This window comes from Brassica rapa, chromosome A07, assembly GCF_000309985.2.
Source record: "Brassica rapa cultivar Chiifu-401-42 chromosome A07, CAAS_Brap_v3.01, whole genome shotgun sequence".
In the NCBI taxonomy this organism is placed as follows: domain Eukaryota; kingdom Viridiplantae; phylum Streptophyta; class Magnoliopsida; order Brassicales; family Brassicaceae; genus Brassica; species Brassica rapa.
The window spans coordinates 22,134,829-22,148,694 of NC_024801.2; the positions used below are offsets into that span (position 1 = coordinate 22,134,829).

A 13,866-nucleotide genomic window follows, 5' to 3' on the forward strand; every position below is an offset into this window, starting at 1 on the left:
TTCTTCCCCAAACAACACTTCTTTTGCTTGGACCACTCCTAATTCATTTTTTAGAAAATTTACCTTGTAAGATATATACAACCTAAGAAATGATATATACAACTTTTTTGTTTTTACTCTATAGTTGTCATCTCTATAAAATATCCTACAAAACTTTTGAAAAAAAAAGAATAGCTAGCTGTAGTTTCTTATGTTTTACTTGGGAAAATGTCTCTGTATAGTTTACTCGTTCAAAATCGCCATCACTACCAACATAGATCTCGATTCTCTTCTACCCCAGTATTAAGTTGTTTTCTTCCTATGTATCAGCTAGCAAAATGTCTACCAACAATTCAACCGCAACCTGTATTTACCAAATCGTCATTCTCATCCGTAACCATCGATCTGTCCCTTAACCGATAAGAAGTGAAAAGAAGTGTGTAACGCTAATAAAGTAAAGCGAAAGGACAAAAAGAAAAGCAAGAAATGAAGTGTATAAAGAAACCAAATAATGTTGCTAAAAGAAAAAAGAAACCAAACAAAACCCACTTGTGTAACCCTACCTCGAACCATGTAGTACTCAACTATTCATCATCTCACCAGTCACCTCCTCTTTTTGGCTGTTCTATTTTTAATATCTTTTTCATCTGTACTCTTACCAATTTTTGAATTGGTGATAGAAACTATATAATTAACAAACCATTTGATAATAAAAGTCCAAAAGAGAAAGTTGCCAGGAAGAAGAGAGAGAAGAGAGAGAAGTTAGATCTATCTTGAGGACCGGCGGTCGGTCGGCGCGTGAGCGTCCGTGCCGGCACCGGAGTCCTTTTTTTGTTCGTCGTAGTGGCTCTCCGCCGCTCCTCCTTCGCCGTCCTGTCATCGATCGCCTTGTCCGAAGCTCTGGTTCCGCCACTATCCCTAACGGTGGTTCGGTTTGTGGAGCAACAACGCGTTCGTCTGGAGGTTTCTGGTGGAGAGGGAGCGGCTTGCATGCTCAGAGGTGGTGGTTTTCCGGGAGGTGGAGGCTTGCACAGATCCACCGTCGCCGGCTCTAGCTTTCGGGAAGGGAGTCTCCTTCAGACTCGCCTTCGCTGGATTTTGGTTACGGAGAGCGGAAGCTTGCAAAGCTCTACGCTGCCGCTTAGAAACCCGGTGTTGTTTGGGTAAAGTTTACAAGATTCGATTGGTGTTAAGTTCGGCGTGGTTGTCGTCGAGGTGGGGTTGGGTCACGGCGGAGGAGATTTCGGGAAAGGATGAATCTCTTCGGCAAGGTGACGAGCGATGGTTTCTCTGAGCGCGTGTCTAAGGTTTGAAGTGCTTTAAAGGCGGAGGAGATCTCGAGTTTCGATGGAACTCTCCGGCGTGAGGACAGTGCGGTGAAGAACGGTTATAGGTTCGTTGGAGGCTTGTCGGTTTCTAAGCTCCGACGAACGAGGATCTCGTTGGTGGTGCTCCGGCGACGTTGAGGCGGAAGCGCTCAAGTCGAGGCAGTTACGACGGATGTCGCGTTGATGGAGCAGATCACTCCACGTGTCGAGACTGCCTCCTTGACATGCTTTCCGATTGGGTCGGGCGGTTTCTGAGGTTGGGCCGAGGGCCCGTTTAGTATTTTCTTTTGCCCGTCGTCTTTTGAGCTTGTAGCAGTATCTTGTTGTAATCGGGCTTCGGCCGTTTTATGGGCTTGGCCCATTTGATATATTAAAAACAAACATTGACGGAAAAAAAAAACCTAACAAGTGCGGTATTCAAGGCGTAAATGTCAAAACCAATTTTATATTACCAATCAGTTATATTTTTGGACAAAATGCTGTTTTAGAAAATAAAATAAAAAAGTAAAAACGCGAATGACAAAACTGCTGGTTAAATAACATACATCTATATAAAACCGCACATACCCCCTAATATCCAGCGTATTTGTGAAGCACTCACTTAGATCATCTCTAACTCCACTCTATTTTTCACTCTAAAATAGAGTTTAAAGTAAAAAATGCTCAAATGGTACTCTATTTCTTACTCTATAATATAGTGAAAAATAAGTTTACTCCAAATGTAGAGTAATTTGTTTTTTTTTTGTTCATCATTCTATTTTCTACTCTAAAATAGAGTATCATTAGAGCAAACTCAAACTCTATAATAAAGTTACTCTATTTTAGAGTAAAAAATAGAGTAAGCCATTAGAGATGTTCTTGTGCCGTATTCACTTTTTTGTATAACTGATTTATTATATTAACATTATAACTAAGCAAAAGCAAAATCTTAATAATTATGCTAAAACGTTGAACAAGAAGATGGACAGTCTCCCATGCATTACTAAAAAACAAGTCATTTTTCATTCATATGAATGCAGAATTACTTATTTGGTTTGTAGAGTCTTGGTTACATCTATTAAGTTGATGATAAAAACAAAAACACCTTACATATTATAACATGACGCTATCGTTAATAATGTATCTTAAAAAAAATTTGCTTCTAAACTTTAGGGAGATATATGTCAATACGTCATACAAAAAATATATATGTCAATACAACGACTAATTCAAATAGGGAATTCGGCCAAAAAAAACCTCAACTTTGCACGAATTACCAAAAGAAACATAAACTTTTGGGCTGGCCAAAAAAACACCAAACTTTCATTGACTTTAAAATTAATTAACAATGTTTTCGCTGACTTGCCAATTTAGCACGCCGTCAACAAATTTAACAGAAATATTTGACGTCGTTTATTGTTGGCGTTAAGTGAAACGACGTCGTTTTCAAATGAGATGAAACGACGTCGTTTTACATGTTTGAAATTAAAAATATGAACACCCCTGGATTCGAACCCAGGTTGGTTGGTCAAATGGCAAGTATTTTTTACCACTGGGCTACAGGCACTTTGGATGTACTTACTAACATGTTTACTTTTATTTGGTACATATTAAATATAAAAATTCTCTAAAAACTTAATAAAATCTTTAAATTCCAAAAAATTAAAAATAAAGAATATTTTTTATAAAATTATTTTGAAATAAAATTGAAAGTAATTTTAATTTTCTTTTTAAAAAAAAACTCTTCCAATTTTCTAAAAAATTAAAACGATCTTTAAATTCCAAAAAAAAATAAAAAAATAAAGAATTTTTTTATAAAATTAATTTTGAAATTAAAATTGAAAATAAAATTTTATTTTTCTTTTAAAAAAATAAATTTTATTTTTCTTAAAAAGAAAAAATCTTCCAAAATTTTCATAAATTAATTTTGAATTAAAAATAAAATATATTTTTCTTTAAAAAATCAAATAATTTCCAAAATTCATTTTTAAAAAAAATCCAATTTTTTAAAAATTATAATAAAATGCAAAAAATTAAAGTTACAATTATCAACTTCTAAGTATAGATTAGTTAACCCTAGGGTAAAAATATATTTTTATCTTTAATAAAATTTATTTTAATCATTTTTTCATTAGAAACTATTTTTGTAACAAAAACTTAAAAATTACTATCTTAAATTTTTTTTCCTAAGACTATCTATTTATGAGGTTTTATTATATTTGTGGGAACTATCTACTTCATAATTCATGTCCCGATTTATAAGTGTATATATATTTTCTTTGGCGATAATCATGTACACAAACAAATCTGATTGAGGTGGCAGAGATCAAGTAAAGTAATGAATATAAACATATCCATGCGAATATTAGTGGATACCCAAGTGCTTGAGGTCTAGTTTTGGATATCTAGGACATCTTTATTTAAAATAGAATTCTTAACACTATACATGAATTCATATCGAAAAATTAATTCTATATAGCCTTTTTTTCACATAAAAACGTATACTTTAGTAATGAATATAAACATAAAAATGTAGACCAGATGCATTTAGACCATGCATTAAAACATTTCTTGACCAGGTGGCCAGATGATAAAAGTAGCTGTAGACCATCCATTTAAATTTTTTCTCGGTGTTATGCGAAATATGAAAAAGCTAACACATGTCTCTCTCCTGACATGCACGAACCAACAAATTATTTCTTAATAAAATTTATGTTTAACATTAATTCGCGTCATTATTTTGTTAAATAAAAAAACCCTTTTGACCACACCCTTTCTCTATATAAACATTTTTAGTCTCCTCCTCTCTCTCATCATACCACACGATATTCTCTCCCTCTCTTATGATTTAAAACGCTAAAGAAACCTATCTACATCGTAATCTCTCTTCTTTCCAAACAATGGCAGAAAAAGCAGCATCATCGCCATTGAAACGCCAAAGAGAAGAATATGAACAAGAAACCGTGCTTCAAGAAGATACAAAAAGACAAAAGCCTTCTTCATCTTCTACCGTGTACAATCAAGTACAATGTCTCTTATATGATGAAGAAGCAAAAAATGAATCAGAACATGATTTAGCTTCCCTAATCACCTCACTTCAGCAAGAGATCTCTACGGAAGAGGAAAACGCTGCCGTTTTTGCGAATCCTGCTCTCTCTTCTTCGGCTTGCTCCTCCTCCTCTTCTTCGTGTGATTCAAAGGAAGACGAGTATGAAGGCGAGAAGGAGAAAGTTATGAAGCATCTTCTTGAAGCTTCCGACGACGAACTAGGGATACCTAACACTGACTTTGGCGGGAGTCATTATGAGATGATTAAGAATGAAACTAATCAAGATTACATTGATGAGTTTAGTTTAATAGATGATGGGTTTGGTAATGGGCTTTGGGAGCTTGAAGATGAAGCTGCTAACTATTACACGTTACTGCAGTCAGAACTGTTCATGTAGAAGTTCATAGGGGTAGAATAGGGAAATACGCAAGAAGATGGGTAAAAATGAAAAAGTAAAGACCAAATATGATGAAGAAAAAAATTGGAATATTTTATGGAATTATTCCTTTTTATTTCTGGGTTTCTTTTTTCATGTGGCTTGATAGGTGTTCTTTTTTATTTGTTTTAGCTACTATATTTATATTTCTTTCTTGAATTAGTTATTAAATTTCTAGTGGGACTACTGATAATGATACTATTTTGTTGTTTTGTCTTTAAATTTGTTTGTTAAGTTATTAAAAGACACAGACCCTACTATCAAAGAATTAGAGAACTGAACAAGAGTTGATCAAAAGAAAAAAAAAAGAGAACTGAACAAGAGTAAGAAATGCAAATCTAATTCAAGTGGCTTTACCGGTCCCATCCGAACAATTGTGTTGTCAGAATCAAATTTAAAGTTTTAAAATTCTATTCGCTTATTGAGACAAGCAAACTAAAAATATATATAATTTTTAAATTTTTGTTGTTTGTTAAATTCTGTAAACAAAACCTATAGTTGTTTCTTTAATATCAAATTTGAAATATTTATATATAAAGTTGAGTTTAGTTTTTTCCTAAGTTGTTCACATAAACGGACACGTCACTAATTCAAGTTTTGGAAAGCTAACAAGTGTCTGCATCCAAAACAAAGTGTTTCATTAACCACGTTAATGATTAACAATTATTATTTTAATATTTTATCGATTTGTTTCATATTTTAAACCAGTCCAATTCGAGAACGAAAAATAGTATTTTATAGTATTTATTAATTTATCGAATATTACTTTAAATAGTTTCTATTGTAAATCACAAATAATAAAAAAATTAAATATTCAATTCGTACCCACCTCTACTCGCTAGTATTATTAATCATTGTAGATTCAATTGAAAATGAAAAATGTATAAATTTACACTAATTCAATATATTATTTTAGGAAAAAATATTAATATTATTTTAAAAATGTATTTATGTTTTGATTAGAATCGATCTTTTGGTATACTATTCAAAATAAATATAAATTATATTATTTAACCTTTAAATATATATTTATTGATTTTCTACAAAACAGTTTAAATTATTTATTTTCGTTAAAAATCAAACATATATTTAATAAGACAATAACCTTTATTATCAATTTTGTTTATATTTAAGTCATAATAAATATTTATATTTTATATTTTTACTTTTTATATTTATATATATATATATTTATATTTTTTGGGAATTTACTTGTTAATATAACACTAATTTTATCAGTGTATATGTATTTAAACCAAATATATATATATATATATATATTTTTTTTAATAAAAGCCCAACAAAAGTGGATGTTCCATACAAATATTTCACATAAATGTTTTCGGGCCTGGTTTTGGCTCTGATATATATATATATACTTAAGTGTAAGTTTATAAAAAAATTATTTATTAAATTTATTAGATAGTTATTACAGTTTTTTTTAAAAAATATGATAAAATATTTTTATTTTATATTACATTTTCTTTTTAATTTTATAAAATTTATTATTATTTATCTAATGAATATTGAATACTACCTAATATCTACATATAGGTTTTAAATATGCATAAACTGAATATTCGTACGAGAGGAAATAATACATATTAGATTTCAAATATCTCCAAAGATCTAGATAATTATTTTATATCCACGCTTGGTATTTAGCGTGCGTCACTTGGTCACGTGTTTAGTTAGTATTTGGAATCTGAACACTGAATTGGCTGAAGCATCGAAAAAGATTGCCAAACTATAAAGATAAGCATTTTGCGAAAAGCAATTTGCCTCAATACTAAATTTAATATACTCTAAAATAGAAGGAAATAAGAAACAAATCAGCAAATTGCTTTGGCTAACCTTCAAAACTTTATTACATGACTAAAATTCTAATAGCTGTGAATTAATTGTGAATATTTGAACAAAATTAATTATGAATATTTGAATTGATTAAATTTTATTGGTGGATAGTTATTGAAAAATATATTAAAAATAAATAATATATTAAATAATAAACATTTATTATATTCTTAATAAACGTAAAAACTCTAGAAAATTTTAATTTCAAGAACAAAGAAAGTAATAATATAGAGGCAAAGCATTTATTGTTCGTCTACATATATAATATAGCGGTCCATTTTAATGTAAAGCATAATTTTTATTACAAAAATCATATTGCTAATACATTTATTTCTTTTTTACAAAAATATAACACATTTTATACACGAATATATATTTATATTAGCATACGTCTATATAGTCAAAAGATAAAATAATATTATCATATTCCTCAAACAAAAGCTTTTTCACAAGAATCATATTGCTATATATTACATTTATAATTTTATATAGTCAAAAATTTTCCAAACGCCGATCGTGACAATAATGATTTGAGACAGTAGGATTATGCTAGCTTGATTAGCAACACTATGTTTATTTACTTATTTCGGTTTAAACTCGGAATATTATTACAACACTGATCAATTTTTTCTTTCTTTTAAGTTTGGAGCTATGTGATCACAAGAAAAATATAACAACAAAAGAATCGCATCATGTCCGTCATCCTCAATTGTTAAAAGAAAATGTTTTCTAGTTGTAATTAATTTTTATTTTCATTATAAAACAAAAAGAATAACTCCAAAAATAGAGTCATGACTTTACTCGTTGCTTTGTTTTTATTTTAAAAGGGAGTAAAATCAAAATATTTAATTTTCATAATATTCTTTCTGTTTTTTTTCTTCTAAATGTCATTTTAATATTTTTATTACAAAAAATATCATTTTAGAATTTTAACGTAAATTATATTCGTTTTAGTTTAATATTAATTGCAAATTGAATTGATTTTGCATTGATTTTTTTTAATAATTCTTTTTTTTTTTAATAATTCTATTATTTCAAGAGAAATTGCACCCAATAACTCAACAAAAACCAAAATTAACAAACTAACCAAAATCATCTTCTCTTTCTTCTTTTCTATTCCTATCTCTCTCTAGCCTCTCTCTAAAAAAACTAATTTTGATTTTTGTTTTGGTTATTTCACAAATAACCCCTTATTTCAAACACTATTTTTTAAATAAGTATAATTAATTAAAAAAACACAAATTTATTTCAATCATTCTTTATTCTATGTGAAAATATTAAAAAGACGCTTTTTAAAAAATGGAAGGAGTACATAAAAGATCAAGATACTTTTTTTGATTTTGTTACCTCTTCTTGTTCAAAAATATAATATTTGGTGACACAATATAAATAAGTAAAGAAATAATCTGAATAGAGGAAACGATAAATGGCAATAAAAAATATTTTTCAAAAATAATTGAAATGATCTTCTTATATACTATTCCCTCTGTCTTAAAAGATCTATGTTAGAATCTTCACACTTTTTAATAAAACATATTAAAACTTATTTACAGATGCATAGTTTTATATAATTTTATATTTTTTATATTTTTAAACTAATAAAATTTTTAAAAATACAATTAATGTTCATTACTAGTTGATAAAAATTATATTGGAAATATAAAATATGTATCTTTTTGAAACAATTTCTTTTTACTAGAATATAGATTTTTTAGGAACGGAGAGAGTATATTTTATTAAGTTGATGTAATAACTATAAAAAAAAAATAATAGAATAAACTTTCTAACTAAATGTAATAGCATTTGACTAAAATTCTAAATAATTAAAGAATAATATTATATTTTTTTTTTTTACGACAAAAGGCTAAGAAACTAAGAAGATTTCTGATCCGAGAGCCACCTCGGAGGAACTGAGTCAACATAAACCATAGCAGATGGCGAAGTTCTAGCACCTCGTGCCAGCTTGTCCGCCAGAGTATTTTGCGCCCTTGGTATATGCTGGATAGTAAAGTTGAGAAAGAATTCCTTACATCGCAGAAACTCCTCCATGTGTGTAGTGAACGCCGGCCATTCTGTCGGTGTAGACACCATCTTCACCAATTGAGAATAGTCTGTTGCAAACACCACCTCTGAGATTTGTAGGGTCTTCATGCACTCCATCGCCCATATCAACGCTTCACATTCAGCATGTAAAGGTGATAGACTCCTGCGAATAGACATTGCACCCATCATAGTATCATTTGATCCATCTTTTCTGTAGACCCATCTCTGCCCTGTATAAAGATCATGTTCCTTCCATGCTCCATCTATATAACACTTATTAACTCCACGTGGAAAATGGGTCTCTGCAATATGTATTTAAATACATACTTTCATTTAGTTATCTATTTGATCAAAGCCGACGATTTTGAAAAGTTTTGAGATCTAAATCAAAGAAGAAGATATCAACTTGACTTTGGCTTTCAAGATGCCGTTTATGACTTTATGTGATAACAAATAAATATTTAATATGCTGAAGCAGCCAAGCAGGCTTCACAGATGTATATAGCGTTTTTATTTTTTACTTTTACACGGTTACGCAACGGAAGTATGATATATTTGTTAAAATACCAACACAACGTTTGTGTTATTTTCTCTAAAAGCAACGAGATAAATGAACAAACTTATTTACAAATTTCTTTTTCTTTTATAATTTTTTTTACATACTTTCATTTCATCTGATTGTGAGCATACATAGTCTCTATATTATTTGTTAAATTTGAAATCGACCTAACTGATAAGAGCATGATATTGATTTAAGACTTGAGATTTTTTTTTTTGTATTAAGAACGGACTTCGGCGAATGAATATAATTGTTTTATTATGTTATAGCTAATCAAGTTAAAGGTTACATATATACCATCCAGATTCCAGAGCAATCAAGCCAAATCATTGATTGGATCTCTATAGATCTCTCATGGTTCTATTCTCTCTCAACAAAAAAACTTGCATCTAGGATATGATAGATGCTAATACTCATCATGATATCCAGAATCGTCTTCGATTGAAAAATCAAAGGAACCTAGCTCTGGTACCAACTAATGTAGCGGAAGCTTCTAGGGATAGAATTAGATCCGTTGATTCTAAAAATATCCGGAAACTAGAATTTGTGAATATTCTTTACAGTTCTTAATCAAATTAAAAGCTTTTTAGGATTTGAAAATACTCTTCTCAGTGGTTTATAAAAAATTCTTTAAAAAAACTCATTTATTAATCAAATCATAATTTGAATACAAACTTAAGTCTAAACAGTTATATATAAAATAGCCATAAAATCCTAAAACAATACATGTAATTATCCTAATAATAAATAAAACATTAAATAGTTTTGTTGATTTCAAAGGCCTTCCAAATCATTTTGCACATATATGCAATCAAAGAAGGTATGCTTTTCTGTTCGATCCCTCTAGAAATATCTTGGCATTTTGCATCCTTTGTTACATGTCTCTTTAAATTGCTTCATGTTGCTAACAACCTTTAAATTCATTATCCAAAGAAAATGCTTAAGTTTCAGTGGTACACTTTTCCAACATTTAAGTTTCAATGTTGCATTCCAAATACTTTTTTCATTCCTCCTTCACAATGTATTCTTAAGAAATCTCTCATCCTTATTATAACGTCAGAATTCACCTTACTTCCAAACGTTATTGGATTCGGGATTAAAATAGCACTTTTTCCATTTGTAAATAGAAGAAGATTGGAATCGACTATTTACTAAATACAATATTTTCTAAATTGAAGACGCTTGTGTAATTTGAAGAAATTATTCAAGTGGGTTTTGCTTTTAGGAAACTAGTCATAATTGAAATGTAAAAGTAGAATTTGGTTTTAGCAACAAATTATTTTGTTTTACATAAAACCCTTATAACGAAAAAATAGATATGTATTTTTTGTAAGGTAACTATGTTAAAACGTTTACAGATTTGTAGAGGTCGTTTGCTTATCAAGTCCAAAAACGAGTATTGTTAGCCCAAAAAGTCTACCAGCACACATGGGCGGAGAACGATATACATACATTCCTCTTTCTTCTTTGCACACAAAAAAGTTTTGTCCCCCTTCACTGTTGGATACTACTCTTTATTCTTATATATTCAGTGGAATCCAGTTCTTTAACCCCACTGAGTCCAAGTTCAGACATATCCTGCTTCGCCATCAAGTTTCTGCATACATCCAACGTTGGTCAATAAACTTTTTCTATAACCTTAAACCCATGATCCCAAGACTTGGAGAGAACTATGATGGTCAAATGGAACTCACTTGGCCACTCGACACTGGAGATATTTTTTCGAGAGATGTCTACATTGCTCAGCTTTGTTAGCTGAAGACTTGAGACAGCCAATATATTCTTTCTTCTCCTGAAAAACAATGGTTCCAGCCGAAAGATAATCAAACATCTAACACCGAGACAAAGAAGAGAGAACCGTTGTTGAGGCAGTGTACCGTATCACATTCGTGTAAGTGATCCGAAGGGAAGATGCCCTTTTCTGGTGGGATAGGTCTCAGTCCTCTGTTTCCTCCAAATGCTCCACCTTCCCACACAAGAAAAGAAATTCATTAGGGACCGGTAACGAGTGAAAAAACCTATTTTCTGAAAATTGATTATGTCTTATGGGACCAATAAGATATAACAGTTTTTTGTGGGTTTTACTAAAAAGGCATTTCAAGTATACGCAAACTCAACACATCCAATATAAAACCGTGGATTATTTTAAAGACTGGTCAAATAGATACAATTTAGTGTTGACAGTTACCTAAAACCAGAACTTTGTGCCATTTGAAGCGGACTTAGCCTCACATTACAGAGAAAATCGAAACAAGTAAAAATATAAAGAGGAGAAGAGAAGAAAACGCACCTGTACTCATATTGATACCTGAGATTAGCCTCTCGATCGGTGTTAGTATTCAATTCAGCTTTATGTGAGAGGTTTGACGCTGAAAAGTCAAGAGAAGGAGCTTCAATATCTCCAAAGTTGATTTCTCGGTTGTGTTACTTAGTCCATTTATGGAACACAGTTACTTTCATTCCAAGTTTTAGAACATATTCAGGTTTCATTCACAAACCAGACAATAATTTGTCTACATAATTATTAAATTGATCTAAACACCATCTGAACACTTACAAGAAGTAGCATTAAAAATGAACTCGACCTTTCCAAATATTATAATATATCCTTTGGTTGGCGATCGTCAGTTCAGGGTAGGAATTTTTACATACACTATGATTGATAAGCATTGTTAAGAAGAATATCAACTTTTTTTAACAGATAAACCAACATCCAATTAGCTCATCATCTCAGACATTTTTTTAACACCTAATCTTACATTACACATGAGAAACAAGAAGAGCAAAAAGTTGACTAACATACACAACTACTTCAACAACTTCGGTCAGACATTTTGTCGAACATCTAATCTACATTACGTGTTTGGTATATTCATTGAAACCAGAAACTAATTAATTACATTCGCCAAAAGTGCATAAGGTGCCCATGAGCAAATGACCCATTAACACTAAACCCATTAGGGTAATGAGTTGTAGCTTATGACCGCAACCAAAGAGTTTGTAATTTGGAAACTCAAATCACTAAGTGAGATTTGTAAATGTTTATCTTATTTTGTTTCATATCTTCCAACGTTACACTAATCATCGCGCTGCTGATGATTTGATATAAATCAAATATCTAACGGTGATGAAAAGAGAAGCAAAAGTAGATAAACTAGAGGCTGAGATATTGATACTAAAAACATTTGTCCAAGAAAAATGTAGTCATACGATGAATCATGTTTTCAACTGTAACAACAAAAACAAAACAAAAAACTGCAGAAACTAGATTCTCAGTTCGACAACAACAAATCATCTTCATTCTTAATCGCTGGTGGCTGATATGAAGGCACTTCCAGGCTGACGGTTAGCCAACGGACCATGGTTCGACAGAAACTGCAACACAAAAAAAAACACAATAAAAAATCAGAATCAATTAACCATACAAGTCTTCTCAAGTAGTGAAGAAATCAAACCTTAGCGTTGACACCATCAGGAACAACCCTCTTCGACTGTCTCAACCTCGTGTAATCCGCACGGTTGAACTTGGTGAAACCCCTGAAACAATCAAACGTATCATCAATTAACAGAACTGCTCAACCACAAAACAGACTAAAAGGCTGTTCGTTTGGTTGCCGCAGGGGCGGCAGTGGCAACTCTTGTTCGTTTCGTTGACGCAGAAAGCTGCGTCTGACGCCGCGTCCTACGGCTGACGCCGATAAAACCTGCAGTCACTATATAATATGCGGCAGCGTCAGCGTCTGCAAAACGAACAACAACTGTCCTCATTGACGCTGCCGCCGATGCCGAAACCTGCGACAACCAAACAAACAAGGCTTAACATACCATTTCCTGCTGACAATGATCTTCTGACGCCCCGGGAACTTAAACTTCGCCCTCCTAAGCGCCTCCTGAGCATGAGCCCCATGGTTATCCTTACACCTCACAGACAAAAGCACCTGCCCAATCGCAACCCTCGCGCAAGTCCCCAAGGCCTTACCAAACGCACCTCTCATACCAGTCTGGAGCCTATCAGCCCCGGCGCACGAAAGCATCTTGTTGATCCTCAGGACATGGAAAGGGTGAACCCTAATCCTCAAATGGAAGGCGTCTTTTCCGGCGGATTTCACCATGTACTTGTTGCAGGCGATACGAGCAGCCTCGAGGGCTTCGCTGGAGACGTTCTCCTTCTCCCAGGAGACGAGGTGGACGCAGAAAGGGAACTCGTCGACTCCTTTCTTCTTCATGCCGACGTCGTAGATGCGGATCTTGGGGTCGGGGACTCCGCGGCAGTAGCGGGACTTCGGGTAGGGCTTCCCCTTTATCTGACGGTAGCATCTCGCAGGTCCTACGTAGATTGGATTTGATTCAATCAATGACAGCAAATCAAAATCTTAAACTAACTAATCAGAGCCTAGGGAGTTCATATGAGCTACGAATGGTTCGATGAATCGATTTAAGCTAAGTTGGGATTGAGATAAGACTTACTTCGTCCCATGGTGTTGGATTCGTTCGGCGATTGAGTGGTGCAAAACCCTAGGATTTGGAAATGGGACGCGTTATGTTGTTTTTATAGGAGGAATAGGTCGGAAGCTCTGAATTTTGTAGTATATACGTCACTGCTTAGCTAGGCCCATTGGACTTTTTGATGTTCAGGCCT

General features: G+C 32.3%; 4 protein-coding genes across 4 annotated transcripts; 1 reads left to right on the plus strand and 3 right to left on the minus strand.

Annotated features, from left to right (window-relative positions):
* The first annotated feature begins 3,404 nt into the window (after window positions 1-3,404).
* Window positions 3,405-4,987, plus strand: LOC103830913. The gene has a single exon (XM_009106735.3). It carries the CDS (start codon window positions 4,187-4,189, stop codon window positions 4,730-4,732), a length of 546 nt encoding a protein of 181 aa, XP_009104983.1. The 5' UTR covers window positions 3,405-4,186; the 3' UTR covers window positions 4,733-4,987.
* A 2,507-nt stretch (window positions 4,988-7,494) lies between these two features.
* LOC103830914 (cytochrome c oxidase assembly protein COX19) lies at window positions 7,495-12,164 on the minus strand. The gene is made up of 4 exons (XM_009106736.3): window positions 11,518-12,164; window positions 11,105-11,193; window positions 10,922-11,019; window positions 7,495-10,824 (listed from the first exon to the last, which is right to left on the minus strand). Exons 1-4 carry the CDS (start codon window positions 11,525-11,527, stop codon window positions 10,722-10,724), a joined length of 300 nt encoding a protein of 99 aa, XP_009104984.1. The 5' UTR covers window positions 11,528-12,164; the 3' UTR covers window positions 7,495-10,721.
* Window positions 8,498-8,854, minus strand: LOC103831466. Its single transcript, XM_009107347.2, has one exon. The coding sequence runs from the start codon at window positions 8,852-8,854 to the stop codon at window positions 8,498-8,500; it is 357 nt and encodes a 118-aa protein (XP_009105595.2).
* Window positions 12,165-12,371: 207 nt separating the features above from the next.
* Window positions 12,372-13,852, minus strand: LOC103830915 (60S ribosomal protein L10-3). The gene is made up of 4 exons (XM_009106737.3): window positions 13,695-13,852; window positions 13,053-13,554; window positions 12,683-12,764; window positions 12,372-12,602 (listed from the first exon to the last, which is right to left on the minus strand). The coding sequence occupies exons 1-4, from the start codon at window positions 13,702-13,704 to the stop codon at window positions 12,531-12,533; spliced, it is 666 nt and encodes a 221-aa protein (XP_009104985.1). The 5' UTR covers window positions 13,705-13,852; the 3' UTR covers window positions 12,372-12,530.
* Window positions 13,853-13,866: the final 14 nt, after the last annotated feature.